This window comes from Phocoena phocoena, chromosome 6 (genome assembly GCF_963924675.1).
Source record: "Phocoena phocoena chromosome 6, mPhoPho1.1, whole genome shotgun sequence".
Taxonomy (NCBI): domain Eukaryota; kingdom Metazoa; phylum Chordata; class Mammalia; order Artiodactyla; family Phocoenidae; genus Phocoena; species Phocoena phocoena.
Window position 1 is genome coordinate 50,848,836 of NC_089224.1, and position 15,515 is coordinate 50,864,350.

General features: G+C 37.9%; 1 protein-coding gene across 3 annotated transcripts in view; it reads left to right on the forward strand.

Annotated features, from left to right (window-relative positions):
- The first annotated feature begins 228 nt into the window (after positions 1-228).
- Positions 229-15,515, forward strand: part of PSIP1 (PC4 and SRSF1 interacting protein 1) — a 38,037-nt gene continuing 22,750 nt past the window's right edge. For 2 of the 3 annotated variants that reach the window (XM_065879831.1, XM_065879832.1), the window contains exons 1-3: positions 229-658; positions 1,194-1,405; positions 4,583-4,659. In XM_065879831.1, the coding sequence (XP_065735903.1) occupies positions 1,334-1,405; positions 4,583-4,659 (149 nt within the window). In that variant the 5' untranslated portion in view covers positions 229-658; positions 1,194-1,333. Of the gene's footprint in view, positions 659-1,193; positions 1,406-4,582; positions 4,660-15,515 lie in introns of those variants that run through there. The other variant, XM_065879833.1, reaches the window with a different exon arrangement.

Below are 15,515 nucleotides of genomic sequence, written 5' to 3' on the forward strand. Positions count from 1 at the left end.
TGTACAGTTCTTTTTTGGATGGTGCAAACCGCGCAAGTGCAGCATTAAAAACCTCTCCACCCTGGGAAACGATGCAAGAACATGCAGCTTAGGCTGCCAGATTCTCTCCAACACACAGCCAAGGGCTGGAGGCCCGTATACCCGCCCCCAAACCCCGTCCACAACAATCGTTTCCTCCCTCCCCGCCTTTTACATACAGTACACATACAAATACACACACGCAGAGCAGCCAGCAGGGGCGGGCCGGGCCCGACCACTCCGCAAACCGCAGGGGGGAGCCACAGCGGGCCAAGCTGTTTGCTCCCCCTTCTTTGTTCCTTCTCACTCTTATCTCTCTCCATCAGGCTGCACCTGTTAGGAAAAAGCGAACTTGGGGATCTAGGATCTCCTGAAGTCCCGTTTCGAAGCCACATACCTTCGGCGGGTGTTGCGTTATCCCCCCTCCGTCGGCTAGCAGTTGGTCCCGCCCCAGTGCTAGCGGGCGCCGAGCGGGAGCCGCGCGGGAGCAGCGCAGCGACGGCGGCGGCAGCGGCGGCGCGGTTGCTATTCGGAGACGTTGAGACGCCTCTGCGGCAGCTGGTGGCGCAGGTGGCTTGCGTGGACGCGGGCAGAGGCGGCCGGCCCGCCACCGCAGCCTCAGCGCCCGCGGCCCCGGCAGGTGAGCGGGCGGCGGGGACTCGCCCCGCCCCCCCCCCTCCGGTGGCCTCACTCCTGCCTGTAGCGGGGAAGTGGCCGCGGCCCGCCCGGGAGCAGAGGTTCGGCCCGGGGCTGCGATCGTAGGGAAGAAGGCTGGGGGAGAGGCCGTGTGTGGATGGGAGGGGAACGTTCCCTTGCCTTTTGCCATCTTTTTCTTCCCCCCGACCCCCCACCCTCTTGGGGCTTAAGCTTGGGAGAAAAAAGCCAGAGGAAAGATGGGGCGGAAGAAAGGGGAATTCGGGGCTGAGAAGCATCTCTGCCTCAGGTGGTGGCGTCTTTTCGGTCGTCGAGCGGTGGACCTTGCGAAGCCTGGAGGGCTAGCTCTCGGGCTGCGGAGGCCGCGCACTCGCGCGGGAGGAGCGGGAGGCGGCTCTCCCCTCACTCTCCCACCCCCTCCCCACCCCCTCCCCCTCCTCCTCCCCTTCCCCCGTCCCTCCCTTACGGCCCCTCCCTTCGGGTTTCTGAGCTTTAACCGCCCTCCATGCTCTCCCTCGCAGGCGCGTCGGGACACCCCGAGGCATCCTCCCCTCCCGCCGCCGCGGGAGCCTCGGCTGCCGTCCGCCTTCCCGCATCCCCTCGCAGTCCGCACCGTCACACCTCCTCCCTGTGCTCGGACCCCCGGCCTCGCCCCCGAAACATGACTCGCGATTTCAAACCTGGGGACCTCATCTTCGCCAAGATGAAAGGTTACCCTCATTGGCCAGCTCGAGTAAGTGATTTTTAGCCTTCGCGTTTAGCGGTGCTACATTCCCCAGAGGCCTACTTCCTATACCCTTTTCTCTTAATTTTTTTTTCTCGTGTCCTTTCTCTCCCTCGCTTTCACTTAGTCTCATTTGTAACCTGACCTTTTATTTTAGTTTTTTGCCCACTAATCTTCCATGTAATTTAAAAATTCAGGTGTTTATATATACTTAGGTATTTTCCTGTGGTTTGTTTTTGACAGACTTTGGCAGGTTTTCTTAATATGAACTATTTCAAGGTGATGCCATTAGTGTTCCATTGTAGGTGAAAATAAGTATGGATTTTGTGTTTAAAAATTAAGGGAACAGGCATTTTCTTAACTTTGAGTAAAATGCAAAATACCAGTGAAATCTATGCCAACTATTGGGTGTTGAAGAGTTCTACGTGATTAAATTAACATAGGTATTCTTTCCTGTTTTATGGTTGATGAGACCTTCTGGATTGACTTGTTTAATACGATAGAGGACTGGATATTCTTGAAAATTTTACAATAAGGTAGCATCACGGAACGTCTAGAAAGTTTATTTTCACGTTTTTATTGGTGAAGTTTGCCTTATGACCTTGAAGAAGTAGTTTTACCTCTTTGATTGTTTCCCACAGGCAAAAGGAGTAGACCCATATTCCTGGGTTCACGTGTAGTGCAGAGAGGTGATTAAGGACTGAGGGTTTTTTGTAACATTTAGGAATTGAGACTGTCTAAAATATCTAAGTACAATTTTCAGAAAAAGATCTTTTAGGTTATGGTAGGACTCAGGTTCTAAGGTAGTGATAGAACCTAGCAAATGTTGAGCTCAATTAGATTAGTAAGCTCAAGGTCCTTCTTAAATATAAACATGACATAGTCTAAAGTTGTAATTTCCACTAATTTACTCTTCATTGAGGACTGTATTTCTTAAAGATAATTAAATCCTGTAGTTTTAATTATGTCAGTTGGGAGGAAGAGTAACCATTGGTTACAGAGAATCATGGAGTGAGTTGCTGAGTGCTATCCAAGTATAAAATATTCACAAATTCTTAATTTTTCCCATCCAGCTCTTCACAGACTCAGGTTTACTGGTTTCCTTCCCCAGCCTGGAAAGATTTTTTTTTTTCCCTAGTCTATTAAATCTACCTTTTCAGTGGAGTCTTATTGAAATAATCCTTAATCATAATTCGTCTGTATATTTGATACTTTATTTCCTTTGTGATAACCTTTTATTTTAACTCTTATGTGCATTCTTTGACCTCCAGGTAGTTTGTAAGCTTTTCCAGAGAAATAGATACAAACTGAATTTCCTTATTACACACCCTCCCAATCCTTAGTACATAAATCATACGCTAAAAAACACCTTACTTCATGTTTAAGTAAAGAGCATAGGGAAACTGAGCAGGTTTAAGGCCCCTGCAAAATACTTTTTTGTGGTTTTAGCATCATTTATTTTGAGGTGTTATAAAATCCGAGCATATGGGGTACATCTTTATTCAGATTTCTATGCGACAGTGCAGTTAAAAACCAAATGAAAATGTTTTAAAAATTATCTACTCCTCTAAATCATCTTCCCTACATGCTTCAGTCTGTTAGGTGACTAAGAATGCTAATAAAAGCAAACCTAGAGTAGCCTTAGGAGGACCAGGGTATTTTCTTTCTTTCTTTAATAAATTCTATATTTAACATTTTAATTTGGATTGAAATGGGAAATTTTAGTCTCTTTCCTTTTCCCCTTTTTTTCTTAGAAGCAGTTGAACTTAGTTTTGATATTGTCTGTGTCTAAGAATTATGTTCCTTTTTCTATCTTCTCTCCAATCTTATGAATTCTAAGTCTTTGCTTTAGAGAGTTTAATTATGTATTTAAGGTCTCAGCTGTGAAGGTGACAATCATTGTTCCAGTTTTGATTTTAATGCTTTCTGTCTGTGTTTCCCAGGCTTCATTACTTTTTAAGTCTTGCACATTCTTGTAATCCTGTACCAGTAGTAATTGTTTTTAAAGTCAACTTTAAAAAATTGCCTAGCATTTATTAAACTCTTTAGGTGCTAGATATTTGCATAAACTTTTAAAGCTGTTTGCTGGCAGAAAGCATATGAGCTGAGGTGACAAATATATCCCTTATCTTAAGGCCTCTAAGGATTTTCACAATTTAACAATTTGTCACAAAGCCAAAAAGAAAGTATAATCTTCATATAGGTGGGGAAGTTAAGTTCCCAAGGGTGTTGGGTGCTAACGATTCTTATTGATGTCTGAAACCTTCAGATTGCCAACATCACCCTCATGGTCTTTTCTTAAACGTGATAATGCATGTGGAGCATCATAGGTCTGCTGGTGGTCTGTACCCTTCTTAATAGTCAGCTGATTTTTTAAATTAAAGTGTCTTTGAAATTATGAAAGTTCTGAAATAGAAATATTATTATGAAGTTTAAATAAATAAATAATGAAGTAGAAATGTTAAATTCTGGCCAGATACTACCGCCTGATGGCCTTAACTCTGGTAAGCGAAAGTATCAAGTATTACAGATGTGTTAGACATAACAGTACCTGATACTTTCTTCCTTCCTTAATTAGAAGTATTAAAGTATTAAAAGAGAAATGAAAAAGGAACAGGTAACCTCATGTGATTCAGCCATGTAGGTCTAAGATCTTTTCAGAATATGTGTTTCAGACTTGGAGAAATACTGTTTTAAACTTGTTAATGTTTCCTATATTTGGATAGCCTCCCTGCGGAAATAGAATTTAAAATTTTTGAATAGGTTCAGACTCTCTTATCTGGAATTCTTAGGGCCAGATGTGTTTAAAAATTCAGGACTTCGGGATTTTAGAAAGGTAATGATGGTACATATGCTATATATCTTGCTCCTAGTAGGGTCTGGGATGGCACATGGTAATCTAACACGATATTTCTGTGGAGAAGCATCACTAGAAATGCTAGGTGGATAAAAGAAATGATGGAATAGCTTCAGTGTCAATCCAGGTTTTGCTACCAAATGAGTTTTGAGAGAAATAATTGGTTTTCAGAGCTTCTTGGGTTTCAGAACTGGAGGTAAGGGATTGTGGACCTGTAGAACTGGTCCATTTTATAGCAGATCCCTTTTGGATGTCCTGTTTTCAGTTTATTCTGATGTGTTTAGGTGCGTATGATTTAAAAGATTTTAATTTTTCTGATCTTTTTTTAGGTAGATGAAGTTCCTGATGGAGCTGTAAAACCACCCACAAACAAACTACCCATTTTCTTTTTTGGAACTCATGAGACGTAAGTCCTTTTAGCTCTAAAAGCAAATCAGAGTTAATTTAGCACGTTCATTGGGCATATAATGAAAAACAAGTAGAGATTAATTCAGAGAGAAAATAAAGTAACAGGAGATGTTAAAATCATCTTTGAACTTGGAAAAAAAATCTTCAAGTTTCCTTTTAAAATTTATTTTTATGGTAGAAAAATCAGACACTGTAGATTGAACTTTTATTGAAATGGATGTCCTTAATCATAAAAGAAAGATGTACATTTGTCCTCTCATCAATCAGAAGAATAACTGATGGGTGAAAATATGTAAGGGAAGTTTTAACAAGGCATTCAGTATTCATATTTAGTATAATTAGTGCTTTTCATGACAGCCTGGCACCCTATTTTAGGCTTTGATTTTAGCACACAAATGGTATATTGTGGGAAAGGTGAGAAGAAATCTGGATAGTTCCTTCTGTGTGTATTTATATGGTCCTGAGAGCCACTGTTACTGCTCTGCTGCCCCTGGTGGATTTGTGGGCAGAGAACTGATTTGGTGAAGCAAATTAATTTTTCAAAAATTGCAAAAAAAAAAATTTCCAATAGAATATTGAACTGTTACTTCTGGGTACAGAGGATCACTCCAGGGGCTATCTCATTAGTTTTGAAAAACAATATACTATGTGCCTGTATTTTAATAGCCTTACAAGTTGTATATAACCTCGTTGATTTTGAACTTTAAGTTTAGAATTTGCAATAATTTTGGTAAAGTAGAGTTGTTTACCTGGGATCAGGTGAAATAAAACTGGTGATGCTCTAATTAGAATTATGTATTCCTTAGAATGTGTACAGTGGCAACATTGGTTTAATGTTGCTTAGCTACTGTATGAACTTGCACATAATTTTAAGAAATAGTTTTATTAATATGTACTTTACATCATAAAGTTCACTTGTTAAAGTATATAATTCAGTGGGTTTTAGTATATTTATTTCCATAACCATTAGCAGTCACTCTTCATTCCCTCCCCCTCCAGCCCAGGATACCCACTAGTTCACTGTCTATTTTTGCCAATTCTGGACACTTCATATTAATTAATTTATTTATTTTTGTTGTGTTGGGTCTTTGTTTCTGTGTGAGGGCTTTCTCTAGTTGTGGCAAGCGGGGGCCACCCTTCATCGCGGTGCGCGGGCGTCTCACTATCGCGGCCTCTTTTTGCGGAGCACAGGCTCCAGACGCTCAGGCTCAGTAGTTGTGGCTCACGGGCCTAGTTGCCCCATTCATATTAATGATATCGTACAATGCCACGTAATTATCTGCTTTAAAATATAATTTTGAGTCCAGAATTGTATTGGCCTTCACCGTAATTACTTTGAGTTGGATCCAGGTATATTCTCTGAATATAAAAATTCCAATTTGTAAAAAAAATGATGAGTTTCTGATTCTCTGGGATAATCTGTTTAAAACTCTTCCATAAATTTAATAGAGAAAGGTATCTTTTAATGAAAAACTGTGTACTCTCTATTTGAGTAGGGGTTTTCAAAGTGTGGTACCAGGTCAAGCTGCACCCCACATGGGAACAGCACATGGGAACTTCAGATAGTAGGTATGCAAATTCTTGGACCTTACTTGAACCAGAAGCTGAGGTTTGGGGCCCAGCAGTCTGTTCTAACTAGCCTTTCTGGTGCCTGTGAAGTTTGGGAACACTTTATCAGAGTAAAGTGAGTAGACGTTCCCTAGAATTTTTATGTATGCTTATAGTACCATAGAACACATAGTTAATTTTTATGCTAAATTTAGAAGAATGATCATCCCTTCCCCAGCATTTAAAAATGAGGATTTTTATGTTGTAAATATCTGTGATATACATCAGAACAGACTACACCAAATAATTAAATTTTCATAAGCATTGTTTGGTTAATAACAAAACAGTGGTATTAAGTGGTTAATGAAGACAGTGAATTACTAATTTTCAAGAATTAGAATATATTCAGGAAATTAAAGTATAACTTTAAAATTAAGCTTATGGGGCTTCCCTGGTGGCACAGTGGTTAAGAATCCGCCTGCCAATGCAGGGGACACAGGTTCGAGCCCTGGTCTGGGAAGATCCCACATGCCACGGAACAACTAAGTCCGTGAGCCACAACTACTGAGCTTGCGCTCTAGAGCCGGCGCTCCGCGACAAGGGAGGCCACTGCAATGAGAAGCCAGTGCACCGCAGCAAAGAGTAGCCCCTGCTCACCTCAACTAGAGAAAAACCCGGGTGCAGCAACAGAAACCCAGTGCAGCCAAAAATAAAAAATAAATAAATTAAAAAAAAAATTAAGCTAATGATAGTAAATTTTCACTTCAAAATGCACTTGTAATTTTTGTGCCTTAGTGATCTCATAAGTACACCATTACCTTTGGAAAGGCGGTGCTGTTGTATCTATTGGTCTGTTGACTTAACTTTTTGGTATTTAAGGTTGATTTTTAGGAACTAGATCTCACTGATTATTTGCCTTTCCCCTCCCTCAAAAGTTGGGAGGGCAGTTATGTGAACCTTTCAATTTGGAATTTGTTTAAATGGGAGTTTTTTCTAATAGCCTGTAGTTAGGGAGATGGGAAAGGAAGAACATAGAAGAAGAAATGGCAATTTAGAAAACTGTATTTATTCATAGCTTATTTATAGATTAAGTTTTTTAATTGTTAATTTGGAGCAGAATCCTCTTGTAATTGCATTCTTTTCCTGACTTGCAACCATCTGACTTTTCATAGTGTTTTATACCTTTCACAGTAAATTCATCCAGCCAAGTTTTGAATATTAGATAACAATGAGCCCTTATGTATACCAAACGTGATGGTCTACTAGGTATCATAAAGCTAATATATTCAAAACAGATTCTTAGTAAATGAGACAAGGATGCAGTGCTTTGCTGGAGGCAAAAATCGTGGTGTCATCCTTGATTTCCTATTGCAGTCTTTTCCCTTCCTCCCCACATCTAGTCAGCAAGTCTTGTTCTTTTCCTTTAATGTGCATTCTGATCTTTTTTCCATCTCTTCTACTACCACTTAAGTTCATACTGCAGTTAGTTTTAGAAATAGTGTCCTACTCCTATCTTTTTTTTTTAAAATAAATTTATTTATTTATTTTTGGCTGCATTGGGTCTTTGTTGCTGTGCGCGGGCATTCTCTAGTTGCGGCGAGTGGGGGCTACTCTTCATTGTGGTGCGCGGGCTTCTCATTGCAGTGGCTTCTCTCGTTGGCGGAGCACAGGCTCTAGGCACGCGGGCTTCTGTAGTTGTGGCGTGCGGGCTTCTGTAGTTGTGGCTTGCGGGCTCTAGAGCGCAGGCTCAGTACTTGTGGTGCACGGGCTTAGTTGCTCCACGGCATGTGGGATCTTCCCGGGGCAGGGCTTGAGCCCATGTCCCCTGCGTTGGCAGGCAGATTCTTAACCACTGCGCCACCAGGGAAACCCCCAATCCTATCTTGGTCTCAGTTTTCACTCTTAATGTATAGTCAAAGTGAACTTGATATTCCAGTCAGATCATGTCATTTCTCTGTCCAAAACCCGTCAATGGCTGCCTTATTACAGACAAAACTCCCAAGTTTTGTCGACAGATGCTATTTATGAGACCCTATATGAACTAGTCTGTGTTTACCATTCCAACCTCATCACGTTTTTTCACTGTTACACAAATATATTTCATCTTGTCTCAAGTCCTTCTTGGGTGTTTTCTCTGTTGGGAAAGGTATGTCTTCAGATTTTCAGTCATTTAGATCTTAGCTCAAATCCTCCTTTTTATGCTTTTTCTCCATTGCACTGATGACTGAAATTTTTTTCTTTTCCTTCACCCACAAGTGAAAAGCTTGGAGAGCAGGTACCTTGTCTATCTTGTTTGTCATCATTTGCTTAAGTGCCTGGCACATAGTAGCTGTTAAATAAATGTTTGGTGAGAGATAGACAGCTTTGTGACCTAGATAAAATCATTTATGGATTATGAATTTGCTGTCCATTAGCTAGCATTTGTATAGTTTTTAAGACAACTGATCATAAGGCTGTCTTTGAATCCCGCCATATATCTGCTGTATGACCTGCTGTATGGCAGGTTACCTAGCCTTGTGTCCTTCCCTTCCTTACTTGTAAAATGAGAATAATAAAATACTCGACCTCAGAATTTGAGGTGCAAACAAGATACTACATGAAAGATGCTTAGAACAGTGCTTGGCATGTATTAAACACTAAGCATATGTTAGCTATTAATAGTTAAAGGTAATGTTGCATATTATTTTTTCACGACTAATACTTGTGTTTATTAAATTGTTTGCAGTGCAGTTTGAATTCTGCTGACTAATACCATTGCTAATTGAGGGAATACTCTCATCTAAGGTCTATTTATTTTTCTAAAGTCAGAAAATTTTAAATGAAGATGGTGTTTTTGCCGCTTTTATCTCCTTACTGCTCTTGTCTTAATTCAAAGATGTTAGATGCACAGTTCTAGGAACCTTAAAAATATCCATCACAGGCTGTTTCAAAACCTGCCTAATGTACAGTTTTAGGAGTGAAGGTGAATGGGGGAGGTACTGCTTGTTGGTCGGTTTTTTGTATAACCTGTCCACAAGAAAGGAATAAAGAAATGAATCATAAGGATAGGATTTTATTTTCTTCTACACTAGTTTTTCTATACAGTTTCTGTACTACAGACATCGCTGTATGTGTTGGTGAGGGGCTTGTACGGTTTCTTATGAGCCTTATATAATGAGAGGAACTGTTTTTTCATCTCTATACTGTCAGGTTCATGGCACATTACGTAGATGTATCAGTTGTCTGTTGCATCATCTTCTATTATAAAATAGTGTGTGCTGTTATAAAATCTAGTTTAAAACAGTATGTTTCCTATTTTGTGATTTAATAATAATAGAGATGAAACAGCAAGTTAGAATCAATGTTTTAAAAGGTAGACGTTTCTGTATTATAATATGACTTGGCAACAGTTAAATGAGTTTTGAGCTTCATGTCTTTAGCTCTGATAAGCATTCGCATGCCATTTTTTATATGCAACTTTGGTTTGCTTTAAAGGAAAGGTTCTAGGTGTGTGATAACTGAGTTTTGTGAGACATTATGTGTATGTTTTCATGGGTATGTACATTGTTTCCAAAAAGTGACTTTAGAGAGAGAACTGCTTTTCTGTTTACTTACATTCTGTGAAAATTGGGATACACAGGAACACACTTACGGTCTTCAGGCATACGCCACTTAGGAAACACACTTGCAGGCTTTAAGTTGCTTCACAATTATAACATTAGTACTGTAGTTAATGATTTGCTATTTTCTTAGGACATTTTACATGAGCTTTGATCCTTGTGGGCTTTGACATTGGTATTTGGAATGAGTTCATACGTATAGGGATGTAACATCAATAGTTTATTAGTAGATATTTCAAAGACTATATTACAGTGGTTATAGGAAACCCTGAAACCTTTTTAAGGGAACACTGTACAGAGTGGAGGCTATGCTGTTTAATAGCTAGATAACCTTGCCTGCATCAGTTAATCTTTCTGGCCTTCAGTTTTCTAATCTTTAAAAGGAGGATCTTGGTGATCCCCAAGTGTTCCTTTCAGCTCTGGAATTTGGTGGGTAATACGCTTTGAATTAATGTATATCTTTTCATTGTAAAAATTTTAAAAACAATGTTAAAAGAGTTCTCTACAAAGGAAACAGTCATTTTTACTACTATTTTTTAGAAACAATCCCTAAACCTGTTACTGTCTTAGTATATTTTTTTTGAGATTTATATGTCATTTAAAAATGGAATGCTTTGAAGAATGAATCAGAGCCACAGCCACATAAGGTTGTGCCCTTGGGAACTAGTGCTGGCTGTTTAAAAACTAATCTAAGCCCTGTGTACCAAACCTGTGGGATTGCATCCCTGGGGAGGATTCTTTGTGTGTGTATGTGTTTTCTTCTTTTTTTTAATTGAAATGTAATTGATATATATTGTATAAGTTTAAGGTGTGTTGATTTTGATACATTTATATATTGGAGTATTACCACCATGATTTGATACATTTATATATTGCAATATGATTACCTGCCACCATAGCATTAGGTAACATTTCCATTAGGTCCCTTAATTAGTCATTTCTTTTTTTGTGGTGACAACATGAGAGGATTCTTTTTTCATCCACCATAGTTTTTTGAGTCTCATTAAGGAGCTCTGTAGTCTTGAGCATATCATTTGAGCCAGCAGTTCTACTTAGAATTTATTAGGAAGATACGTGAAAAGATTGAGCAATACATTATTTACTGTAGCTGCATTTTATAATAGAAAATTTGATACAGAAAATGGTCCAACAATAGATAAATTTTGGGAAAGCTATTCAATGAAATAGTATTTAGCTGTTAAGTAATTGTTGACATGAAGAGATGTTCATTATAATTTGAGAAAGTATTTATGGATGAGTATGTATCATATCCATTAAAATGACATGTTTATATCTGTATATATGCAACAAACAAGTGGGTGAAACCAGTGGCTATCTGTAATTGGTAAAATTCTGGATCATTTTTGTTTTCTTTGATGGGATGTGGTATTCACTGAAAAATATTTTAACAGCTTTATTGAGATGTAATTCATATCCCAAACAATTAATCCAGTTAAAACGTACAATTCAGTAGATCTTAGTATATCCAGAGAGTAGTGTAGACATTAGCACAGTTTTAGAACATCTCCATCACCCCAAATACAGACCCTGTATGCATTAGCAGATACTTTGCATTTCTCCTTTCTCCCTCCTGTCTTGCCATACGGAACCACTAATCACTGCCTGTTCTGAGCATTTCATATAAATTGAACTATACAATATGAGGTCTTTAATGACCTTTTTTTCTTTTAACTTAGCAAAATGTTTTTGATTTTGTTTGCGGTACGCGGGCCTCTCACTGCTGTGGCCTCTCCCGCCGCGGAGCACAGGCTCCGGACGCGCAGGCCCAGCGGCCACAGCTCACAGGCCCAGCTGCTCCGCGGCACGTGGAATCCTCCCGGACCGGGGCACGAACCCGTGTCCCCTGCATCAGCAGGCGGACCCTCAACCACTGCGCCACCAGGGAAGCCCATGTGTGAATATTTTTTTAACCATCTATATATAACATGAATTATTTAGATTTGCAAAGGTCTTCTCTCAGTTGGAATGGCATAGTTATTTAATTTTTGGTATATTGATAAACATGTAAATTTAAGTATGACTTATAATATGAACATAATAGTAAAATAATAGAAAGTAGTGCTTGAAAACCTGACTGGAGGAGGAGCAGGGAGAGAAGTTTTTTAAAACCTATTCTGCAAAATTAAGAATAAAGGTTAACCAAGTGTAATAAAAATGTATATGTAAAACAAGGTGGTATAAGACCAAATATAAGTGACTACACTATGCGAATAGAATTCTCTGTTAAGATCTTTTGATTGGATTAATCCTATTAAACTACCTTTGTCGTATTTTCTGAGACAAGGCTCAAACAAGTCACGGCCAGGTAACAATATAATGTCACAAAGAAAGCAAGAATGGGACCATTGCTGTCTGATAAAAGTAGAATTTAAAGTCAAAGCATGAAGAGGAGAGAAGGATACAGGCATTCCTTAGCTTTGCATAGTTCTAGTATGTTTAAATTTTGGTCACCATGGTTTAGGTAAACAGCGCCAGTCCCCGCAACAATGTTTCAAATTTCACTTACTCTGGAATACTAACTGTAACTATGTAGACTACAAAATTTGTTGCTAGTTCTTCAGTCCACAAATCAAGATGTAAATAACAGATGTATAGCATGTCACTTTTTTTTGAAGTTTCTTGGTGATTGGTCAGTGTGCATCTGTTTCTCACTTCAAGCATATATAGCACAATGTGTAGTAGTGTTGTTGCCTCTTTGTCTTTCAATGATAATACCCACCCAGGTTACATTTAAAGAAAAAATAAGATGGGGAATCGGCCAACAAAGAAACTGATAATGCCAGAAGTGAAATTTGAATTGAATGTAAATGCAGTTATAGAATAAATAGCCTTGTGAATAATAACCTTGTGAATGTAGATGTGCTGTATATAGGGAGACTAGATACACAGCCAGAGCAGCTTAGGGAAGGCAAGCTTATCAACATAAATGAGGGAAGTGGTTGTAATAAAAAGGATGAAGATGTCTCAGAGGAAGTGACACCAACAAAAAGCATTAAAGATATGCCATAACATTGAAAATACAAAAGACAAAATGTTAGAAACTGATCAGATTTAGAAAGGAGTATGACACATTGCCTTAGGCATAGAAAATATGCTTACTCCGTGTCATAAGTTGTGTGATCAGAAGGGGCAAGCACTGTTAAAACTATTCTTAAGTTTTTTACAAAGACAGGAAACACTTTAATCTCAATGTTTCTAATGTTTTAAATTACAGTGTACTAAATAATTAGTATTAGTTTTACTATATTTAAAATTTCCTTACACACTGTCAGTAATAGTGCATTTAGTGTTTTGACAATTTTTGAAGGTTTTGGAACAATTGTAATTTTTCCCATTGTTCAGTAAGATTGCCTTGCACAGTCAATTTTGTGTTCTCTCATTGTCATACAGAGTGAGGACTGCCTATTTTGGGGAAAGAAAAATTATATAAATTGAACTGTCAAACCTTTATATGCTAAATAACATCATGGTAGAATCAGTTTTCTCTTTTGAATACCTTTTTGGTTTAGAATCATATCTAAAAATGACCCATGTTTGAAGTTTTAAGACATTTTTCTGCAATTTTATTAAGTATTTAAGGTCCCTTCCACTTCTTCAAGTTTCTGATGCCACCAGTTTTGAACCCTTTGGGGATTTTGAACTATAAATTAGGGTACTGACTCGCTTTCTTCTATATTGCTGTTTCGTATCCAACTTTCTTAGTCTTCCCAGCTTTCAAACCTGTTGATAATGTCCCTTGTCATCCTTAGCCTTATGAGTTATGGGGTTTTAGGAGAGAGAATTGCTTTGCTCTAACTACAAGTATGTTTTATTTTTGATGGTGTTTTTAACTCGAGTCATCTACTTGGAATTTGAAGCTGATTATGCAGGAGGAATCGCTTTACTGTTTTAACTAAATGTGTTAAATTTTCTAATTTTAGATTATGGGTAGGAATGAATGATGCCTAGTAAGTCTGAATTTCTAGATCAAATGAGATAGTGATGATTTAAAAGTGCCTTAACTGATGTGCAGTTAAAATACATGGATACTTTGAGTATTTATAAATTGCAGAATTTAAATAATAAAGCTGACTTATATGCATTTGATTATATTTAAGTAGAGCCCTAAGTCTCTTTTTTATTGAAATTTTATCTTAAAGCCTTTTAAAATATTCTAAACTGGAATGTGAGCTATAGTCATTAGGTCCCTAATTCTTAAAGAATTTCAGCAGATACGGAATTTGTGATAGATAATTAGTAATTAATAATCTTAAATTGTAGCATATTTTAGAGAAAATGAGTAGTAATTTGATTTTCCTCTTGCTTTGGAGAATACATATATATCAGCCATTATAGCAAAAAACTGGTACATTCTCTGCATCTACCTTTATAGGATTGACAGACTTCTACAGAACTGACTGACATAGGGAGATATATAATGGGGCTGTTTTGGGGATTATATCTAAATATATATGTATATATACACAAAAAAAATAGTTGTCATCATTCACGGGTTCCATATTTATTAATTTGTCTGCTCACTAAAATGTATTTATAATCCCAAATCAATACCTGTGGTGCCTTCATGGTCATGTCTGTGTGTGAAATGGCAAAAAATTTGAGTAACTTGATGCACACATTCGTAGCTGAGGCTGAACCAAGGCCATGCTTTACCTTGTTTCAGCTCTCATATTGTAAACAAGTGTCCTTTTTGCAGTCTGTGTAGTGCCACGGCTTTTGTATTTTTGTGCTTTTTCTTGGTCATTTTGCCGTTTATAATAGCACCCAAATGTAGTACTTGAAGTGCCATTTGGTGTTCCTAAGTGCAAGAAGCCTGTGCTTTGCCTTATGGAGAAAATATGTGTTATGTAAGCTGTTGGCTGTGAGTTCAGTGTTAATGAATTACCAGTGTATATTAAATAAGGTGTCTTTAAACAGAAACACATAAAACAATGTTATGTACTGATTGGTTGAAAAAATGTTGTGACCAGAGGAACCTACCCTGTATTTACCCTGGAGCAGTGGTACAGTATTCCTTAATTCAGTGTTCATGGTGACATTATAGAATATAATTACCATGAATACAAGAATTGACTCTAATATATATGTGTGTGTGTGTATATATATATATATGAATGAACAAAGCAGTTACAACATCTGATTCCCTCATTGAATAAAGTAAAAGTCTTAACATACTTATTTTCTAAAAATCTACATGTATGTATATACAAATATTAAAACATACATATAATATACCTTATTGACAATGTTTTGAGTTGTATATTCCAAACTACTTTGTAGTAAAACTATATTTAGAATGCATTTAAATGTATAGATTAATGCAGTCTTGTGACACTCTTTCATTTTTATGCATGTTTATAGTAAAATCTGTAAAATTATAGCAAAATTTACCATTTTTTTTTTTTTTCATTTTACCATTTTTAAGTGTGCAGTTTAGTGGCTTTCAGGACATTGACATTGTCGTGCAATTTGTGTGGTTTTTTTCAATTAGGATTGTGGATCTAGGAGTTTGTGACTGAATTTAATAAAAGCATTTGGAATTAAATAGTATTTGTGACTACCTTGAATTTATGTATGATTTTTAATGCGTTTTAGATTAAAAATTTTTGATAATTGCGTTCATAGGGTAGTGCTATTTAATCACTTATATTTGAGATTGCTTTACACTCACATTTCCCCCCCCCTC